We start from the raw sequence: 18,335 nt of genomic DNA on the forward strand, positions 1-18,335 counted from the left end.
TGTGGCCTGGGCAGTGCTGGGCTGTTGGTGTACTGCTTTAAGCATAGGTGTTAGCCAACCAAATGCCAAGCAGCACAAACACTGAGTGACATTTTCAGAACTATTAATATTTCATCAGAAATGATCACTTTTCCTTTAAATACACTATCTTAAAAGGTTTTCTACATTCTTAACTATAATTTTATTCAGTCTAGATCCTCAGAATTTTCCCCAAAGGAGCACATCTTCAATTTTATAATGAAAATCAAAGGGGAACGAAGCTCGGATTTCAAAATTGAGAGTCAACATCTCCAGGAACTCGGGCCTTCTCCAAACAGCAAGGATGTGTGTTGGGCACCCACTGTACCACCAGGTGCTTTACGTATGGCATACCATTAATTCATCCGGCACATATTTATTGAGTGCCTACTATGTGCCAGAAATGTGGTTTTCATAATAATTTATCAACACCATTTTACAGAAGAAGGTTCCTTCTCTTCCTTCCGTCTCATCTCCAATGTTACCTTAGCTCCCGAAGAGGCCTACCTGGATATCCATCTAATTCTGCCACATTCCCCCCTCCCTTGCCTCCCTTTGTTGGTTAGTTTCCATCAGGGCCCTTATTTCATCTGCAATTGGTGCTTATTTACTTGCTATGCTAGTTTGTGACCTGTCTCCCTGCTCTGGAATATAGGCTCCATAAGAGCAGGGACCCCAGGATGCTTTGTTCACCTGCCCCAACGCTCACCAGGAGGTGCTCAGTCACTACTGGGAAATGAAGGAGGGAGCATGGGAGACGTCAAAAAATTGGCTGGCGTGACACAGCTAGGTGGTGGCAGGGTCCGGGTTCCCGTCCATTCTTCTTTCCAGTCATCTGGTTCTCCCTTTACTGGGTGAAACCCTGGAGGAACAATGATTCGTGGGGTCAGAGAGCCTGGGGAAGGTGCTGTGTCAGCTCCGAGTTCTGCGAAGCCCATCCAGTGAGAGGGGGGGAGCCCACTGGGGGGCAAACTGCTAACTTAGCCCTTCTTCCCGCACCTGAGCCCCTGACCCCACTCCTACCTGCCCACCCTCCACCCCCAGCGTAGGAGGGACTGGTCGATCTCAAAGGCTGAGCGCTCAGCATCAGGCCTGGGGCGGGTGGGGGTCGCGCTGGGTTTGAATCCACTAGAAAGAGGGCCTTGGACACACCCCTTTCTGACTCGGAGACTGGGTTTCCGGCCCCGCGGCACAGTGGTGCTAACTTCACAAGCTTGTTAGGTTGCATATGACACAGAAAGCCCAGCGCTAGGCACACGATAAGCTCCCAACATAGTGGCCGTTTGGGGTAAAATGAGGCGACCCAGGGCCAAGGGCCCAGGCAGGCGCGGAGGTTTCATACGGAGCGGCGGGCCAGGCGGGGGCGCGGCGCCCTCGACTTCCAACAGCAGCAAGGGTCCTCCGGGCCCCCACCCCCACCCCGCCGTGGGGCCCTGGGCACCGAACCCGAGGCGGCCCGCGCACCGAGCCGTTGCGTTTGAAACCCACAGAGGAATTCTGGCGCTGGACTGGGAGGGTGTGGGAGCCACCGACACGCAAATAGGCCCAAGCTGCCACGTCCGGCGCGGCCCGCCGAGACAGCGCCCTGTTGAGGCGCGGGGCCCCTGGCCGGTCGAGGCTGAGCGCAGCCCAGCGCGGGGGGCGCGGCAGGTGTCTGCTGGGGGCGCCGGGGCGGGCTGCGGGCGGCCTCACTCCCGGGGGCCTTCCCGCCCGAGGCGGCGGCGGAGCGGCGCTGGCGACTGGGACGCGGGCGGGCAGAGGGGCGAGCTAGGTGGGGCCGGCGGGCCGTTGGCCCCGGGCGGTGCGCAGGGTTCCCTGGGAAGGCCCCACTGAGGAGCTGATGGCGGGTCCCCGCCCCCACGGCGCCTAGCAAGGTGCCCAGTGCCGGGCTCTCGCCCATCCATCCGCGCGGCTTAGCGGGCGACAGTGGGCTGAGCCACAGGCTCCGCAAGGTGTCAGGGGCGCCTCACGACGGGGGTGTGCCAGGGACTGTGGGGAGAGCCCGCCCTCCCCCTCCAGCTGTTCCCAGATGTCATTCTGCCCGCTCAGGCGCCTGGTTCCTGAGCTCAGGGGGATTCCACGGTTACTAAGCTACTGGTTTTTGTTGACTTTCAAATATTTTCTTCTAAGGGAGAGGGGGAGGGGGGCAAAAGTCAGGAGAGAGCAAATAAAAAGAAATCAAACTAAGCTCCCCCTCCCCAGAAGAAACTTGCCCTCCAGCCACCACTCACACGCACATCGAAGGCCTCTGAACATAGTCGCCTTGCTGGAGGAACAGCCAGACAGAACTGACCTGCTTCTGCCCCTCCTCCTCTCCCCTTCCGGTGAATGAGGGGCCGTGGTGGATGGTCCCCCTGTCTTGGAGCCCTGGGTGGACAAAGGAGCTTCCGGAAAGAGAGGAGGAGGATGGCCAGTGGGAATGGGCTCCCTTCATCCTCGGCCCTGGTGGCCAAGCGCCCCTCCGCCCTGGGCCCATTCCCCAGATACATCTGGATCCACCAGGACACACCCCAAGACAGCCTAGACAAGACTTGCCACGAAATCTGGAAGAGAGTTCAAGGCCTGCCCGAGGCCTTGCAGCCCAGGACCTCAAAGGAACAGCTGTCTGCCCCCATGACTGGGACTCCAAGAGACAACGGGCTCGGCTTCCAAGAAGAGTGAGTGTCCCCCCTATGTAGCTGGCACCAGGGGAGGAGGGAAGAGCAGAAGTGGGACCTTCTGGGGGAATGTTCTGGCCCATTGTTCAGTCTGGTTAAACCGTAAAGGCTGTATACTTTCCCTCCATCTGTTGTGGTCCTTCGTCCCATCTTTATAAGGGAGGTGACTGGGTCCTGGACTTACTGGGTGCAGGGCCAGACCAGGGCTGGGTTTCTGTTGCCCCTTTATCAGTCCACTACGGGGACATTTTTCATTTTGCACAGGCGGAAACCCACACTGGCCAGGGCTGAAGGTTAGATGCCCGTGGCTTTGCCTGGAAGCAACTGGGTGATACTTCCCTTTCTCAACCCCCAAAGGCTACGCATTGGCACGGATGAGTCTGGTGGTTTAAAACCACATCTGGAATTCCCTAATACAGGGAGCAGCTGTCCCATTCAGCCTCCACAGAAGCCGCTGCAAGAGCACACATCAAAATATTTACTGGGAAGGCATTGACATATTCAGAGGACATAATAGAAAATTAAAGTGCGGGAAGATGGCTGTAAATAGCCCTTTTCCTGGATGGGAAATCCTGTGTCTGGGAAACACAGAGCTAAATGTTTCTCCACCAGGGCAAAGGCGGGCAGATATTGTTGGGGACAGATATCCGCAAGGAGAGGAAGATGAGAGAGCTCATTGGAAAAGCAAGTAAACCACCATGGTCATTAATGCCAGTGCTGAGCCCTTGTTCAATGTTTGGCATCTTCCAAGTGGGCTGCAAACATTAATTAATCCTCCCAGAGTCCCTGTGAGGCAGGTATTAGTGTCCCCATTTTACAGATGGATTAAGTGTTAATAATTAAGTGCTAATTAAAGACTAAGTGATAATTAAGTGTCGCCTGTTCCAACACATGTTCCTCTTCAGCTCAGAGATGCTAGAGTGGGGGATAATTTAGGCAATTATCAAATGTGTCTGGTTTCAGGGATTTCTATGAAAGAGCTAGGAAGAAAGGTGAAGTATAACCACTACCCAGGTGCGCCCTACCTGCTGTCCCCTTTCAGGCTGCAGGTGAAGGTGGAATGCTCTTTAGCTATTATTGAGTGTCCTGCCCTGTGCTCAGCACGACATGGCTGGGATGGGAATGGCCTGTCTATAGCCAAAGTCCTGCTGTCCAGCCCTCCAGTGGCACTGAGCCCCTCTCCCCTGCCTATGGCCATCTGCTCTGGGACAGGGCCTTGGCAGGGGGCCCTTGGGGCTGTGCTTAGCTCTCAGTGGCCAAGAAGCTGATTGTCCACTTTGTGGACCAAGGGTCAGTGGCAATTTCCAGTAGATGGCACCCTCTGTGCCAGGTCACACTGAGTTAATGGAGACAGACTCTACTTCCAGTCTGCTCTTGGCCAAAAAGTGAACTGGTGCACCTTTGGCCAGTTGCTTAACTCCATTTGGCCTTGATTTTTTCATCTGCAAATTAAGGGTGATGTGCCCTGCCTTGTCCACCACGGAGTCGATAATGAGGATCACACGTGATAGAGACAGGAAACCGAAAGCTGCATTATGCAAAGAAGGCTGTCCTTAAATGTAATTCTCAGAGTTCAGGGGTTTTGTTGCTGTTGCTGGCTTCAAAATATGGGCTTTTCGCACTATGCTCACAGACCCCAGAGTGCTTCAGGGGCCACCCTCGAATCAAGGGGCCTGGTTGCTGGGCCCCCATCCCCACTTCAGACAGGGCTGTTTGGCTTTTTGGGGTTTTGCTTCCTGGAGTCTTGAGTAAAAGCTGCGTTTGGGGAGGAAAAAAAAAAAGGTTCTGCTACTGAGAACCGAGCTGGGAAACCACTGCCTTAGATGCATAAGCGATGTCATAACCGCGTAGATCTCTACCAAGTAGAACACGAGGAGCTATTCTTGACATCAAGGCAGCTGTGATGGTGGAGTCACTTACTGGGTTTCAGATCGCGTTGCAGCCCTGTGCCAGCTGCGGGATTTGTTTAACTTATGTGAGCTTCAGTTTCCTCATCTGCCAAATGGAGATGATTACCGCCATTTCAGAGGGCTGTTGGGATGATTAAATGGGATATTTAAACATTCCCGGTAATAACGGTAATAACTAGGATTTGTAAAAATTCCTTGTAATAATAATGATGATGATGATTTCTTTAAGCCCTGCAATTACTACATGAGGTTGGTACTATTTCAGACTCCCCCTCTTTTTACTTTTTATTATGCAGCTTCCCATGCATAAAATAGAATAGTGTGGTGAATGTCTGTGTGTCTGTCACAGAGCCCCATTAATTACCACATTTGCGCCATTCTTGTTTGGATTCCTCCCTCCCCGCTTTTTAAATGAAATCCTTTTTGCAGATGAGGTCACGCGTTGGAGGGGTTCGTTTCTCTGCCCAAGGCCCTACAGTTAGGAAGTGATGGAGTTTCAGAAAGCAAACCCAGGTTCATTCTTAGCTACTGTGGAATAGATAGTGTGGTCTATGTTCCCCTGGAAATGGAAGCATCTTTTTGGATCATTACAATATTTGGCAGCCAGGTGTTCTGAATGGTCACACATAGACAACAGATTTCAAATTCAGTGAGCTGTACGGTATGTTTCTGGGATGGCTGCAAGCCCACGAGATACCTCTCAGCTAGTGTTCCCACAGCTTAATTTGTAGACCTGGTTTTGGTGATATTTTTTGCCATCAGGGTGACTAGAGAAGTAAGTTCTAGAACTCTTGTTAGCCAGAATCTTTTTTCTTGACTCAATCCCTACATATCATAAAACTCCAGACAACTCAAGGTTGAAAGGGATATTGGAGGCCATCTTCTGCTGTTTGAATCTCTTCCTGAAGGTTCTTGCCAACTGGTTATCCACTTGTACACTTTCTTAGATGGAAAGCTCACCATTTCGTGAGGTAGTCCCTTCCCTTACTATGAATGCTGGCTGTCGAAAGACCGTTTTCTTCCTATGCCGAATCTATCTCTATCAAACTAATACCCATAGATCTGGATTCTGCCTTTAGGGCTGTAAACTAAATCAATCCCCTCTTTCTCTCAATAGCTCTTTAGATATTGAAAGATGGCAACACTATTCCTCCTAGGATTTCTTATTTCTACAACTGATTATCTCTGGTCTTCTAAGTTTCCCCTCGCATGCCAACTTGGTCAGTTTCCTGCCCGCACTGCTGGTCCTCGTGGTAGTGCAGTGACCAGAATCAAGTACAGTAATCCAGGTATGATCCAGTTAGTGCGGATTGGATCTTCCCTGTTTCTATTCTGTATTCATGGTAATGGTGATTGATGCCACATTTACTTTTCTCTAAGAGCCAGCTTCATTGTGTGGACACATTTAAAGTTCATTCACTCCTTCATTCTATTACTCATTCAACAAATATTTAATAAGCATCAACTATGTGCCTGGCACTGTGCTGGCAGGATAGAGTCGGGAACTGGATAAGGCTCTCCTTGGAGCTTACATTCAAGAAGGGGACAGAAACAAAACAAGTAAATAAAAGAGCATGATAGTTTCAGTATGTGAAAAGGACTGGTGTTCTAGTGGGAGGAAACCAAACACATAAAAATGAACACATAAAATAATTTCAGATAGCGAAGAGCGCTCTGATGGAAATAAAACCAAGTCAAGGGGAAACACCCTTGGATAGATTGCGGTGGGGGAAGGGTTCTCTGAGGAGAGATGGTCATGGGATGTAAAACCTAGATCCAGAGAAGGAGCCAGTCAGGTGAAATCCAGGCAAGGGCCTCCAGGCAGATGGGAGAGCAGCTACAAAGAAGAACCCGATGTGGGGGTGAACATGGAGAGGGACAGGGGCAGGTGTTTGATGGGACATGGGACAAGCAGGCCGGCAAGGTGTAGGCGGCTTGGGGCATCACTGTAATGAGTTCGGACTTGATTCTCCATGTGATGGGGCACACTTGGAGGATTTTAAGAAGGGGGTGTAGCATGAGCAGATTCACTTGTTTTTAAAGACCTCTCCAGCTGCTGTGTGGAGAGGGTGTGCGGGCCTGAGAGAGGACGTGGGAAGACCTTGGAAAGATGCCACAGTAGTCCAGGTGAGGTGCCACGGCGGTGGTGGCTGGATCAGAGTGAGTGCAGTGGAGATGGAAAAAGCAGGCGAGTCAGTGTGTGTTCTGAAGAGCCACCAGACCTGCTGGTGGTTTGGGGACACTCAAACGGAGATGACCAGGCTAACCTGAGGTTCTCGGGCCTGAGTCACTGCTTGGACAGTGTGCCATTTACTGAGGTGGGGAAGAAACAGGAGAAATGGGCTTTGGGGCAGAAATCAATAACTCTGTCTAGTGTTCATTAAACTGCAGAATCTTACTCAGTTACCTTTTAATTAGACTTAAACTTGGGCTCAGAGAATCGTGGCAAACCACTACTGACCCATATTCTAGGATTACTTTCTCACTCGTTCCCCTCGTTACTGAAACTTCACAGCCTCGGAGTGGAGTTTTGGATTTGCTGTTGAGTCCATTGCCCTGACTCAGAAGGAGCATTTGTTCATTCCTTCGTTTACAGGCTCATTCAGCAAACACTCACCGCCGCCTTCTCAGTGCCAGGCCCGGTGCTGGGTCCCACGGGTACAGAGATGTGTAGGACAGGAGCCCTGCTCTCAAACAGCTCCCACTCCGGTGGCTGGGAGGGACCCAGATACATCTGACAACAAGGACATTCAATAGTGTTTATTGTGCACTTACTGCATGCTGATGAAGTGTGGAAACAAATACAATGGTGGGAAAGATGGGGACTGAATTTCAGGGACCTTTGGTGTCTTGAGGAAGGCAGATCACAACGTATTACGGTTAATGTGCTGGTGAAGTCCCAGTGCTGTGGGAGCACATGGCTGGGGGAAAACTTCCTGGAGGAGGCTGCGGGAGGAGAGCTGGAAGGAAAGTCAAGACCCCTGCACTGTGAGTGTGATGAAGGATGGAGAGACGGCCCCTTGGGGGCAGAGGATGGCAGGATTGTCACTGCAAGGATCTCCATGGTGGTGTCTCCTGAGCTGGGTCTTGAGAAGAAAGAGGGAGTAGCCTACAGAAAGCATTCTGCAGGTGCTGGGAAGGATAGGAAGCTCCCTGCTGAGGGCATATCCTGTGTGGGGTTGGAGGAGAGCAGAAAGGTGGCCAAGAGCTTGCTGGATGTGGTTCACTTTTCTGGCTGCTTCCAGGCCCTCAGGCAGCACTCCGGAAACTTCCCATGTCCCCAAGTCAGACAGAACTTGGTCTGTAGAGTCAGGCTTTGGTGGGTGTCACTCTGAACCAGACCCAAGAAGGAAGAAAAGTCTAATAAAGGAAAGGAAATCCATTTAAATATTTAAAAAGAATACTCCTTCCTCTCTCTCTCCGCACCCCCCCCCCCATATTCTGTCTCTTTCTCTCTCTCAAACATAAATAAACATTAAACAAATTAAAAAAAATTTTTTTTAACGTTTATTTTTGAGACAGAGAGAGACAGAGCATGACGGGGGAGGGTCAGAGAGAGGGAGACACAGAATCTGAAACAGGCTCCAGGCTCTGAGCTGTCAGCACAGAGCCTGACGCAGGGCTCAAGCTCATGGACCGCGAAATCATGACCTGAGCCAAAGTCGGCCGCTTAACTGACTGAGCCACCCAGGTGCCCCTAAACAAATTTTTTATAAAAGGGGGTGGTGCCTGGGTGGCTCAGTTGGTTAGGTGTCCAACTTCGGCTCAGGTCAAGATCTCGTGGTTTGTGAGTCTGAGCCGCGTGTCAGGCTCTGTGCTGACAGAGCCTGGAGCCTGCTTCGGATTCTGTGTCTCCTTCTCTCTCTGCCCCTCTCCCGATCACACACTGTCTCTTTCAAAAATAAATAAACATTAAAAATGTTAAAAGAATATATCCTTATATCCTTTCATACTTTGCAAATGTCAAAGATGCCCTGGGCCCCACGTTAGAATCCTTTTCTCCTGGACACTTAAGAATCTCCCTCCCTTAAGATTCCTGGGGCTGGGTCTCAGCCACTGCTATGACCCCAGTCACGTGGACAACCCCCCCATCTTGGTTGTCAAGTGAATTAGTGCACGAAATGGCAGACCAGAGGTTCAAGGCCCCCCACCCCTTCCTTCTTCCAGTCGTCTTCATGATGGTGTCTGACTCCTTGCCTCTCTGCTGGTCTCTCTTCTGCCGTTTACAGAACATCTTATCTTGCTGTGTCTGGTTTCTTTCCTTCCTGGATGTCCTTCACCCTTCATCTGCTTCGTATTCCTGAAGCATGTCAACAGTGTTGCTCAGGAATCTTCCATGGCTCCCCTCATGGTATTCTGAACCCCTTGACCTGGTCCTCAAGGATCTTTGTGTTGGCCCTGCCTTCATGTCTAGATGCATGTCCTGCTGTTCTCCAAACTCTCTGTAAACCAAGATGAGCCACACATCTCCTTGCTCTTGCTCAGACCAGTCCACTACCAGGAATGTCTTTCTTCCATATCTCTGTCTGTTGAAATCCTACCCATCCTTAAAAACCTAGAATAAGTATGTCATCTTCTGAATTTTTCACCGCTCACCCATTCAACATTTTGTTTTCTTCCTCCCTCTTCCATGTTCTTCCTTTTAATTCAAATAAAGCGTATGCCTTCTCGTTTTCCTGAGTTTAAAGGTGGCTCAGAAAACAAAATAAGGCAACAGCGGGATTAGAATCCCTGCCTACTTCTTAGCTGTAACCAACTTGCTAACACTTTCTGTGCCCCGTTTTCTTCATTCTGAAACATGGAAAATGTCTTAGTGATGAACCACCTTAAAGGATTCTTTTGGAGGTTAATGAAAGAGTGCATGCAAAACTCACACAGCACCTGGCATAAGATAAGGGCTCCCAAGTTATTTTCCATCATCATCATCACCATTATTGTTCTGATCAAAGATAAAATAACAGGCGTTAAGTAATCAAGAATGGTATGGCGAGAGGAGACTTAGACCAGAAAACCTCAGCTAATGGAAATTATTCCGCTGAGGCTAGCATTTTGCTTTGGGATTCTTGGCAGCCAGAACAAATAGTGGAAACACAGCAGTTGGTTTCTATAACTTGTATCATCTAATAAGAGAAAGCAGGAGAGACCATCAGGAACGACCAGTGCTTCCCTAGCTCTAAGGACCATATGGCTTTTATATGAGGGTGATGGAATGGAAAAGTTGGTTCGGGCTCAGCTCTTGTGTTGACCATCGGCCGAACGGGAGGATACCACAGCATCCCAATGGGATCTGTCAGTGAGGTTCTGGCGTGAGGTTTCTGATCATCAGGCACATATTGCACACTGCCTTGTGGCAACAAGCCCTCCACCCCCACTTGACCATGGCTTCTTAAGGGCAAGGACTGTGTCTTACTCATCTTTGTCTTCCCAGTGCCCAGCTGAGTTCCTGGCACTTGGTGGCTGCTATGCGGTGTGTATGAATGAATGAGGAAGTGAATGATGGATGAACCATAAAAATGCCACTGCAAGGAGAGCGTGAAGCCCAGAGGTGGCCAGGATCCAAGCAATGGGTCACAGTCATCAGAGGAAGCATTGAGTGACCCAAGGACAGAATATCAATAAGGCAAGACATTGCAGGGTTTTTCCCTCCTCTGTCTTAAGCTGCAGAGAGAGGAACTAATGTTTTCTCGAACATCTGATATATGCCAGGCTCTATATTTTAATTTTCTGTGTATCTCGTTGTCTTAGCAGCCCTTCCCAGTAGATGGTCAATATTACTCCCATTTTACAGATGAGGAAGCTGAGGCTCAGAGTCCAGGCAACTTGCCCAGAGTCCTTCTGCTATGCTAGGAGTGGGCGAAGCAGAGCTAGAAACCCCCTGAGGCTTCGAGACCTGAGCTCCTTCCTGGACACCGGGATCCCATCGGGATAGCTTTTCCGTGTCTGCTTAGCACCAGGAGCCATGAGCAGCAGAGGGAAGATGAATCACGATTAACGTCCCATGTCCTGTGTCCCCCTTTTTAATTTAATTTTATGGTTTCAGGAGCTGTGTCGCAGGTTGTGGGAGCCTGTAGAGATGGGCCACCGGTGGTTTGTTTTAATCCCCTTTTTAATATCTTTGTTGCAACGTTCTTTCCAATTCAGCTCCCAAGTCACATTAAAAAAATACCTCTTCCTTAGGGTAAGCCTTCTCTTATTAAACAGATTCAAATGAAAAGTTTTAAAGATAATTTGAACAATACGAATCACTCTGTAGCTCTGCCGCCGTAGCCGAAGCTCCTTTACTGCTGTAGTCACTCCCCAGCATCTCCTGTCTTAATCTCCAGCCCACTGAGTGCCCCCACCCCAAACCCTTCCAGTCCCAGGCCAGCCCCCGCCCTTGCCTGCTTCCCAGTGGTTCTGAGCTTCTCCTGTCCCCTCCTGTCCCCTCCAGGGGCAGTGGGGAGGAGTGGGGGGGAGGTGTCTCGCTCTGCCTTCTTGGCTTTCTGTCCCACCTGCCCTAAGGGGCAAGCTGGGAGGAGCTGGAAGGTATCTGAAGGAAATTCCCACCTCATTTGCATCAAAACCAAGAGGGGCGGAGACAGAAGGTAGCCGAGGGATACCTGCTCAGAACGCAGATGCCTAGACCTTCCTCTGGACCAACTGAACTGCCATCCCCCCACGAGTGCCCAGGGATCTGCATTTGGAACAGTTTCCTTCCAGACTCCTGTGCATATGTATGAAAGTTCTCAGGTACTTTGGGGGTCAAAGATGACAGCTCCTCAGATTTAAAAGGGACATAGCTTTGAGAAGGAGGTGTTCCAAAGAAGCGCGTGAAGGAAGGAGACTGAGCTTTATTGAGTGAGCTGTAAGTGTGTGCCAAGGACGTCATAAAAAATGGGCTCTAGTCTACGTGAAGGCCTTGCGAAGAAATGAGAGGGACGTGAAGTCCAGGCTTGGCATCGGGGCAGCTGAGGGATTTCACAGGGTTGCCTCCTCTAACGCCGGGTGGTATCGCCGCCATCCGCACGGTGCCGATGACAAGGTTTCAGCGACTTCCGCCACTCTCCAGCCCCACCAGCCCGGGCCCTGGGCAGCGCGGGGTCAGCAGGGCTCCCGCCCGTAGCCCGCTGGCTGGCTCTCCCACACCACCGGCTCTCTCTCTCCGTCGGTCTGAGCTGCTAACATTTGCATAGCGCTGGTTACAGTTTACCAAGTGCTTCGCATTCACCTTCTCACTTAATCCTCCCACAGCCCGAGAGCGAAGGGCGGGTGGAGGCCAGCTTTCCGAAGGCCCTCACCCCGGCCCCCTGCGCTCCCCAGACAGACAGAGCTCAGCAGCTTTCCAGGGACCTTTGGGACCCAGCTGCACAGGAGCTGGGATGGCAGATTTGCAGCCTCCGTCAAGTGACCCTCTGCCCCAAACTGAGACCCTTTAGAGCCTGGGACCCTGGGTTGTGATGGGTGGAATCCACCCTCCTTTTCAAGCCTTTCCTTCCTGCCAGTTTTCCCCAAGGCTGTGGCAGTGTTTGTGTGTGTGTGTGTGTGTGTGTGTGCGCGCGTGTGTGTGCGTGTATGTGTGTGTTGGGTGTATATGTGTATGGCTGTGGTGGGTGTGGAAAGTGCACATGGGTGAGGTGTATTTGCACAAATGTGCATGGATGTGGTACATGTGTTTGCATGTGTGTGTGGGGTTGTTGTGTGTGTGCACATGCCTTGTATGTATGGTCGTTGCATGGGTACGTGCGTGGGTGTGTGCACCTGGGTATGTGTACATGGCTATAGTGTGTTTGTGTACATGACTACTATGTCTGTGTGTACACATGGATTGGTATGTGTGTGCATGGCTGTGGCGTGTGCATGAGGAGGGAGCCCCAGGGCGGTTCAGTGAATCTTACACCTGGAGAGGGAAGACAGATGAAGACACAGGCAGCTTTGACCGAGATGGCCGTGTCCCTTCCCTCCATGTGGGGTGGGGCATCCTGCGTGCTGTGATGAATATGCCAAGGCAACAGAAAATGAGTCTCTGCTCCTCATGCAGACAGGAAGACCCAGAAACGTCTACCACCCTCGGTCAAACAAGGGTGGTGCCCACTAGGGATGGGACCAGGCTGTATGCCGGAGCCCCTGCCTCCACGATGAAGGCTTCTCTTTGCTGGGGACCTTTGGTGTCTCCTCCCCACCCCCACTTGCAACCTCTCACCTGCCCACCAAGTTCTGCCTTCTGCCACCTCCTAGTTCCTGGCTGGCTCCCTGGCCTCTAGCCTCCTGCAGAGAAGGGAAGTGAATTGCTGAAAGGACAGAGCTGGGGTTTGAACTCAAAGCCCCTGTTCTGTGTCCCACTTATACTGTTCTGGGCAATGTGGAGTGGTGACTGTGGGTAGAGGCTTGGAGCCACGTGGACTTGGGATCCCATCCTGTTCCAACACTTATGCTCTTGGGTGAACTTGAATTTACGTTTTAGATTCCTGAGCCTCAGTTTCCTCTTTCTAAATTGGGAATGAAGATGCCAGCTATCCTTTGTAACTGTTGTGGGGACAAGTGCCAAGTATAACACCTGGCACCTAGAAGACACAGCATAGATCCTGGCTCGGGCCCTTGTCCCCTCCTGTCACTCCTCTGGGCTGATCCTTGGGAGAAATACATCTGGTCTGGGGAAACGACAGCCTGGCACCTGCCTGCTGAAATCTCCCCAGTGGCTTCCCTTGCCTTTAGAATCAAGTCCCCTAGTATCACTCCAAGGCTGGAAGGTGCCCCCTCCTGCCTTTATCTCTAACCCTGCCTGATGGGACCCTGCCCTTAATGAGCCTCAGGCACTTGAGCATCAGTCCTGCCCAATGCACCAAGCCCTTTCCCACCTCGTGGTCTTCGCACGTGCAGTTCCCCGCATCTGGAAAGCTCTTCCTTGCGTCATTTACCTGAATACACACTTGTGTCTTTTCTCCCCCAGCTTAAATGACACTTACTCAACAAGGCCCTTTCCGCTCCCCTAACCTGGGTGCGTGCCCCTAGAATTCCCGCTCGCAGCATCCCCCTCTTGGTTTTCAGAGCCGTATGACCTGGTGGTGACAAGAGTGGCCATCTGAGCAAGATGGCCTCAGTGCATCCACTGTGTTACTTCTTAATTCTGTGACCTTGGGAAAATTACCTAACTTCTCTGTCTCTTTGCTTCTTCATTTTAAAATCTGGGAAAATTGTATCTCCCTGTGTCAGTTAGCCTTTGACATATAACAAACCACCCCAGAGCTCAGTGGCTCCACCCCACAACTCTGTACTTAGCTCTCTTTTCTGTGGCTCAGCAATGTGGCCTGGGTTCAGCCGCATGGTTCTTCTGCAAGGGGCTGGGCCTGACTGCACGTGGCTCGTGTTCACCTGCATCTGCAGTCAGGTGGGCATGGCTGACTGGAGGACCTTGGGGTTTCCCTCTGTGGGCTGTGTCATCGTCCAGCAGGCTCTCCTGCACTCGTTCACATGGAAGTTGCTAAGTCCCGAGACAAACAAGAGGTTAAGCCCTAATGTCCAAGCACTCTCTGCTTATTCCTTTTCCTTTTCTGTATAAAATATAATTTGTTTTTAATTTTTATTCTATTTCTATTGAGCTAGAGTTGACATACGATATTATATTAGTTTCAGGTGTATAGCATAGTGATCCAACATTTGTATCCATTATGGAATGATTACCATAAATCTTGTCACCATGCAAAGTTATTACAGTACAGTATTATTGACTCCAGTCCCTAAGCTGTACTGCGGGGGGTATTTTATAACTGAAAGTTTGTACCTCTTAATTCAATTCCCTTCACAAATTTCACCCATTCCTTCCTCCCCCAGCCCCTCTGAAAACCACCAGTTTGTTCTCTACTTATGAGTCTGTTTCCATTTTGTTTTGTTTGTTCATTTGTGTTGTTTTTCAGATTTCACATGTAAGTGAAATCCTACGGTATTTGCTGTTCTCTGTCTGCCTTATTTTACTTAGCATAATACCCTTAGGTCCATCCATGCTGTCACAAATGGCAAGATTTCATTCTTTTTTATGGCTGAGTAATCTTCGTGTGTGTATGCGTTGTGTGTGTGTATACCACATCTTCCTTATTTATCTGTTAGTGGACACTTAAAGTGCTTCTGTAATCTGGCTATTGTAAACAATGCTGCAGTGAACATAGAGGGGCATATATCATTCCAAATTAGTGTCTTCATTTTCTTCGGGTAAGTACCCAGAAGTAGAATTGCTGGACTGGATGGTATTTTTATTTTTATTTCTTGAGGAACCATAGTTGTCCATAGTGGCTGCACCAATTTGCATTCCCAGCAACAGTGCATGAGGGTCCCCTTTCCCCCACATCCTCGCCAATACTTGGTATTTTTTGTCTGTTCTATACTAACCATTCTGACAACTGTGAGGTGATTTCTCATTGTGGTTTTGCTTTGCATTTGCCTGATGATGAGTGATATTGAATATCTTTTCATGTGTCTGTTGGTCATCTGTATTCTTCTTTGGAAAAATGTCTATTTACATTCTCTGCCCATTTTTACTCAGATTATTTGGTGTTTTTTTTTTTTTTTGGGTGTTGAACTATATGAATTTTCAGTACATTTTGGATAATAGCCCCTTATCAGGTATATCACTTGCAAATATCTTCTCTCATTCAGTAGGTTGCCTTTTCATTTTGTTAGTTTCCTTCACTGTACAAAAGCTTTTTAGGTTGATGTAATCCCAATTGTTTATTTTTGCTTTTGTTGCTCTTGCCTGAGGAGACAATGAAGAAAATATTGCTAAGACTGTTATCCAAGAGTTTACTGCTGGTTTTCTTTTAGGAGTTTTACAGTTTCAGGTCTTACATGTCAGTTTTTGATTCATCTTGAGTTTATTTTTGTAGGTAGTATAACAATGTGGTCTGGTTTCACTCTTGAGTGTAGCTGTCCAGCTTTCCCAGCACCGTTTATCGAAGAGACTGTCTTTTCTCCACTGTACACTCTTGCCTCTTTTCTATAGATTAGTTGACCATATATGCGTGTGTTTATTTCTGGGCTGTCTGTTCTGTTACACTGCTCTCTGTGTCTATTTTTGTGCCAGTACCATACGCTTTTGATTACTATAGCTTTGTAGTATAGTCTGAAATCTGGGAGCGTGATACCTCCAGCTTTGTTCTTTTTTATCGAGGTTGCTCTGGCCATTCGGGTTCTTTTGTGACTTCATATGAATTTTAGGATTATTTGTTCTAGTTATGTGATAGCATTTTGATAGGAATTGCACTGAACCTGTAGATTGCTTTGGGTAGTATGGACATTTTATCAACATTAAGTCTTCTAATCCCTGAGCATGGTGTACCTCTCCATTTATTTGTGTCATCTGCTATTTCTTTCATCAGTGTCTTATGGTTTTCAGAGTACAGGTCTTTCACCTTCTTGGTGAAATTTATTCCTAGGTATTTCTGCTTATTACTGAATCCAGATGGGTGGGGTTTACCAAAGGGCCTGGATACAGGAAGGCATGATAAAATGGGGGTATCACTGTAATCAGTCTACCACCCTACCCCACCGGGGCTGTTTTGGGGATTAAAATGAGGCTTTTGCATGGAAAATGCCTAGCACAGTGCCTGGCTGGTTTGCGAGTTCTCCATTAAGTGCTAAGCCTTCTTAGTATTTCGTTGAGCCTGGAACCTGAGGCTTAGATGTGTCAGCCAGCTTGCTTAAGGTATGGCCCCCATTAACCAGTGAGGGTTTGAGTCCCATTTCTGACTCTTTCCAGGGACTGAGCTCTTGGCCACTAGGCTCTGCTGCTCCAGCCATGCAGACAGGTATGGAAGTCAGAACCTCATCCACAGTCAATGAGGTCGGTCTGCAGAGGGACCGTCACTCAGGCTCAGGTCTGTGGCAGACCTGGAGCCCTTCACTTGCTTCAGTCACAGTCAGCCATGTTGCCTGGGCGCTGGGCTTGGGTACTGTGTTTGTCGTCGTTCTGAAATGCCACGGTGGGAAGAAAATATTTGTTTTGGTGTCCTCTTGTAGCACTAACAATTTTCCGCTTGCATTTTTCTGTTGTCTGGCTCAGCTGAATAGCAGTTTTCATCTTTGCTCTGTGTTATCATGTACACAGAACCGCTGTTGGGAGCTAACAGTGTGCTTGCTTAGTCATTATTCTGGGAAGGGGTGCCAACCAGTCAATAGCCTTTATTTTTATATGACTCTGTACCCTGCGAATGCAGACGTGATGCACTAACTCAGGCACCTGTCACTTCTGGAGGTAGGGAACACAAAGGTGGCGGTGGCCCCTGGGGCCATGGCACCAGTCCTGTCTTCTTTCTTTGTCAGTGCCCGGGAGCTGAGTTAGCCTCCCTGAGTGATTCACTGTGATACAGTCTGTGGCAGATTTTATGGTTTTAACCAACTCAAAGGAGAAAGCAAATAGCATGGGAGAGGTGCCAGGATCGGCAAAACTTCTTAGGAAGAGAGAAGAAAAGATAGATTCCAGGAAATGCAGGGGAACAGACTTGACAGTGAACCCAGCAAAGTCGTGGGGAGAATGAAAAATCTTTCTGGGAGCCCATGGTGGTTGCGAAGATCAGGCGGGCTCTGTGTGGGGTCTGCTGTGGGACCACTGTGCAGAGATGGGGAGTTCTTAGGGTGGGACTGAGCATGTGGTTAGTATCATCTGACCAGCTTAGAGGGGTGCCAGGCTAGTCGTGGCGGCTAGAAAATGGAACCAAGGCAAGATAGTTTGCAACCAGTGGAAGGAACTGGGAAGTCTTTGGCGATAGAGCTCTTGATGTCAAGAGCTCCAAGAGATGTCAAGATAAGTTCATGAGCTAGTCCACCCATTGATTCAACAAATTCTTGATGAACTGGAGTCGTATGCCAGGCACTGCTCTAGACCTTGAGGCTCTGTGCTGAGCAAGATACAGTTCCTGCCCTCAGGGAAGTTATGTTGTTGTGGGAAGTAAAGATGTAAAAAAAGATGCTGTGTGGTAGTGGTTAATACCATGAAGAAAATAAACACTTAAGTGGGCACAACTGAACAGGAAGGGATGGATTGAAATTAAGGCTTAAACATGAGGTTAATAAACAGAGAAATGGATTGATCTGAGTTCTGAGAATGTCCTAACTCTGCAGGCATGCAGTTTTCTAGAACAAACAAGAGCAAATGAATCTTGTTTTCTTGGTAGTGGGTGGGGCAGGTAGGAAGACCCTTGATCAGGGGCTTGTAACTGTGCGATGAATCTTGATTGCGGCGAGGTGCTTGATAAAGGCTGTCTTGGAGAAGTCGAGATGGGCCGATAGTGACTGGATTGATTTATTCCCCCAAAGTGTTGAGCCAGGATTACTGTCAGGCTGCGGGGAGGGTATCCGGCAGTGTCTCCAAGGCTTGGCCCTGGGCTTGTTCCCTTCAACATTTCTATCCATAAATTGGCGGAAGACCCAAAAGACGTGCTCATCAGACATGCAGCTGAAATGGAGCTGTCAGGGACAGCTAATGCCATGGATGACAGACCCAGGATTCACCGCGATGATCCTCCACAGGCTGGAGTGATGGAATGAAACCAGCAATGGCCCTGATCACACTCAGATTGGGGAACTAAGCCCAGCCATGGAGTAGGAGTCCTTGCTGGATAACTGACCCTGGAAAGGAAGCCGGATGTGGTAGGAGGAGGCAGCAAAGGCAGCCAGACCCACTGGCATCCCCACCCTTTCTAGTTGACAAGGTCCTTGGCCTCTTTCAGGCTTAATTTTTCCCCTTCATAAAGTGGGGATGATGCTGTTTATTGCCCAGGAATGT

At 49.4% G+C, this 18,335-nt stretch overlaps 1 protein-coding gene across 2 annotated transcripts in view; it reads left to right on the forward strand.

The window, feature by feature from the left end:
• The first annotated feature begins 1,503 nt into the window (after positions 1-1,503).
• Positions 1,504-18,335, forward strand: part of CC1H1orf94 (chromosome C1 C1orf94 homolog) — a 37,746-nt gene continuing 20,914 nt past the window's right edge. The window contains exon 1 of one of the 2 annotated variants that reach the window (XM_043574415.1): positions 1,504-2,675. In XM_043574415.1, coding sequence (XP_043430350.1) covers positions 2,347-2,675 — 329 coding nt within the window. In that variant the 5' untranslated portion in view covers positions 1,504-2,346. The remainder of the gene's footprint in view (positions 2,676-18,335) is intronic. The other variant, XM_043574416.1, reaches the window with a different exon arrangement.

This window comes from Prionailurus bengalensis, chromosome C1, assembly GCF_016509475.1.
Source record: "Prionailurus bengalensis isolate Pbe53 chromosome C1, Fcat_Pben_1.1_paternal_pri, whole genome shotgun sequence".
NCBI classification, from domain to species: Eukaryota; Metazoa; Chordata; class Mammalia; order Carnivora; family Felidae; genus Prionailurus; species Prionailurus bengalensis.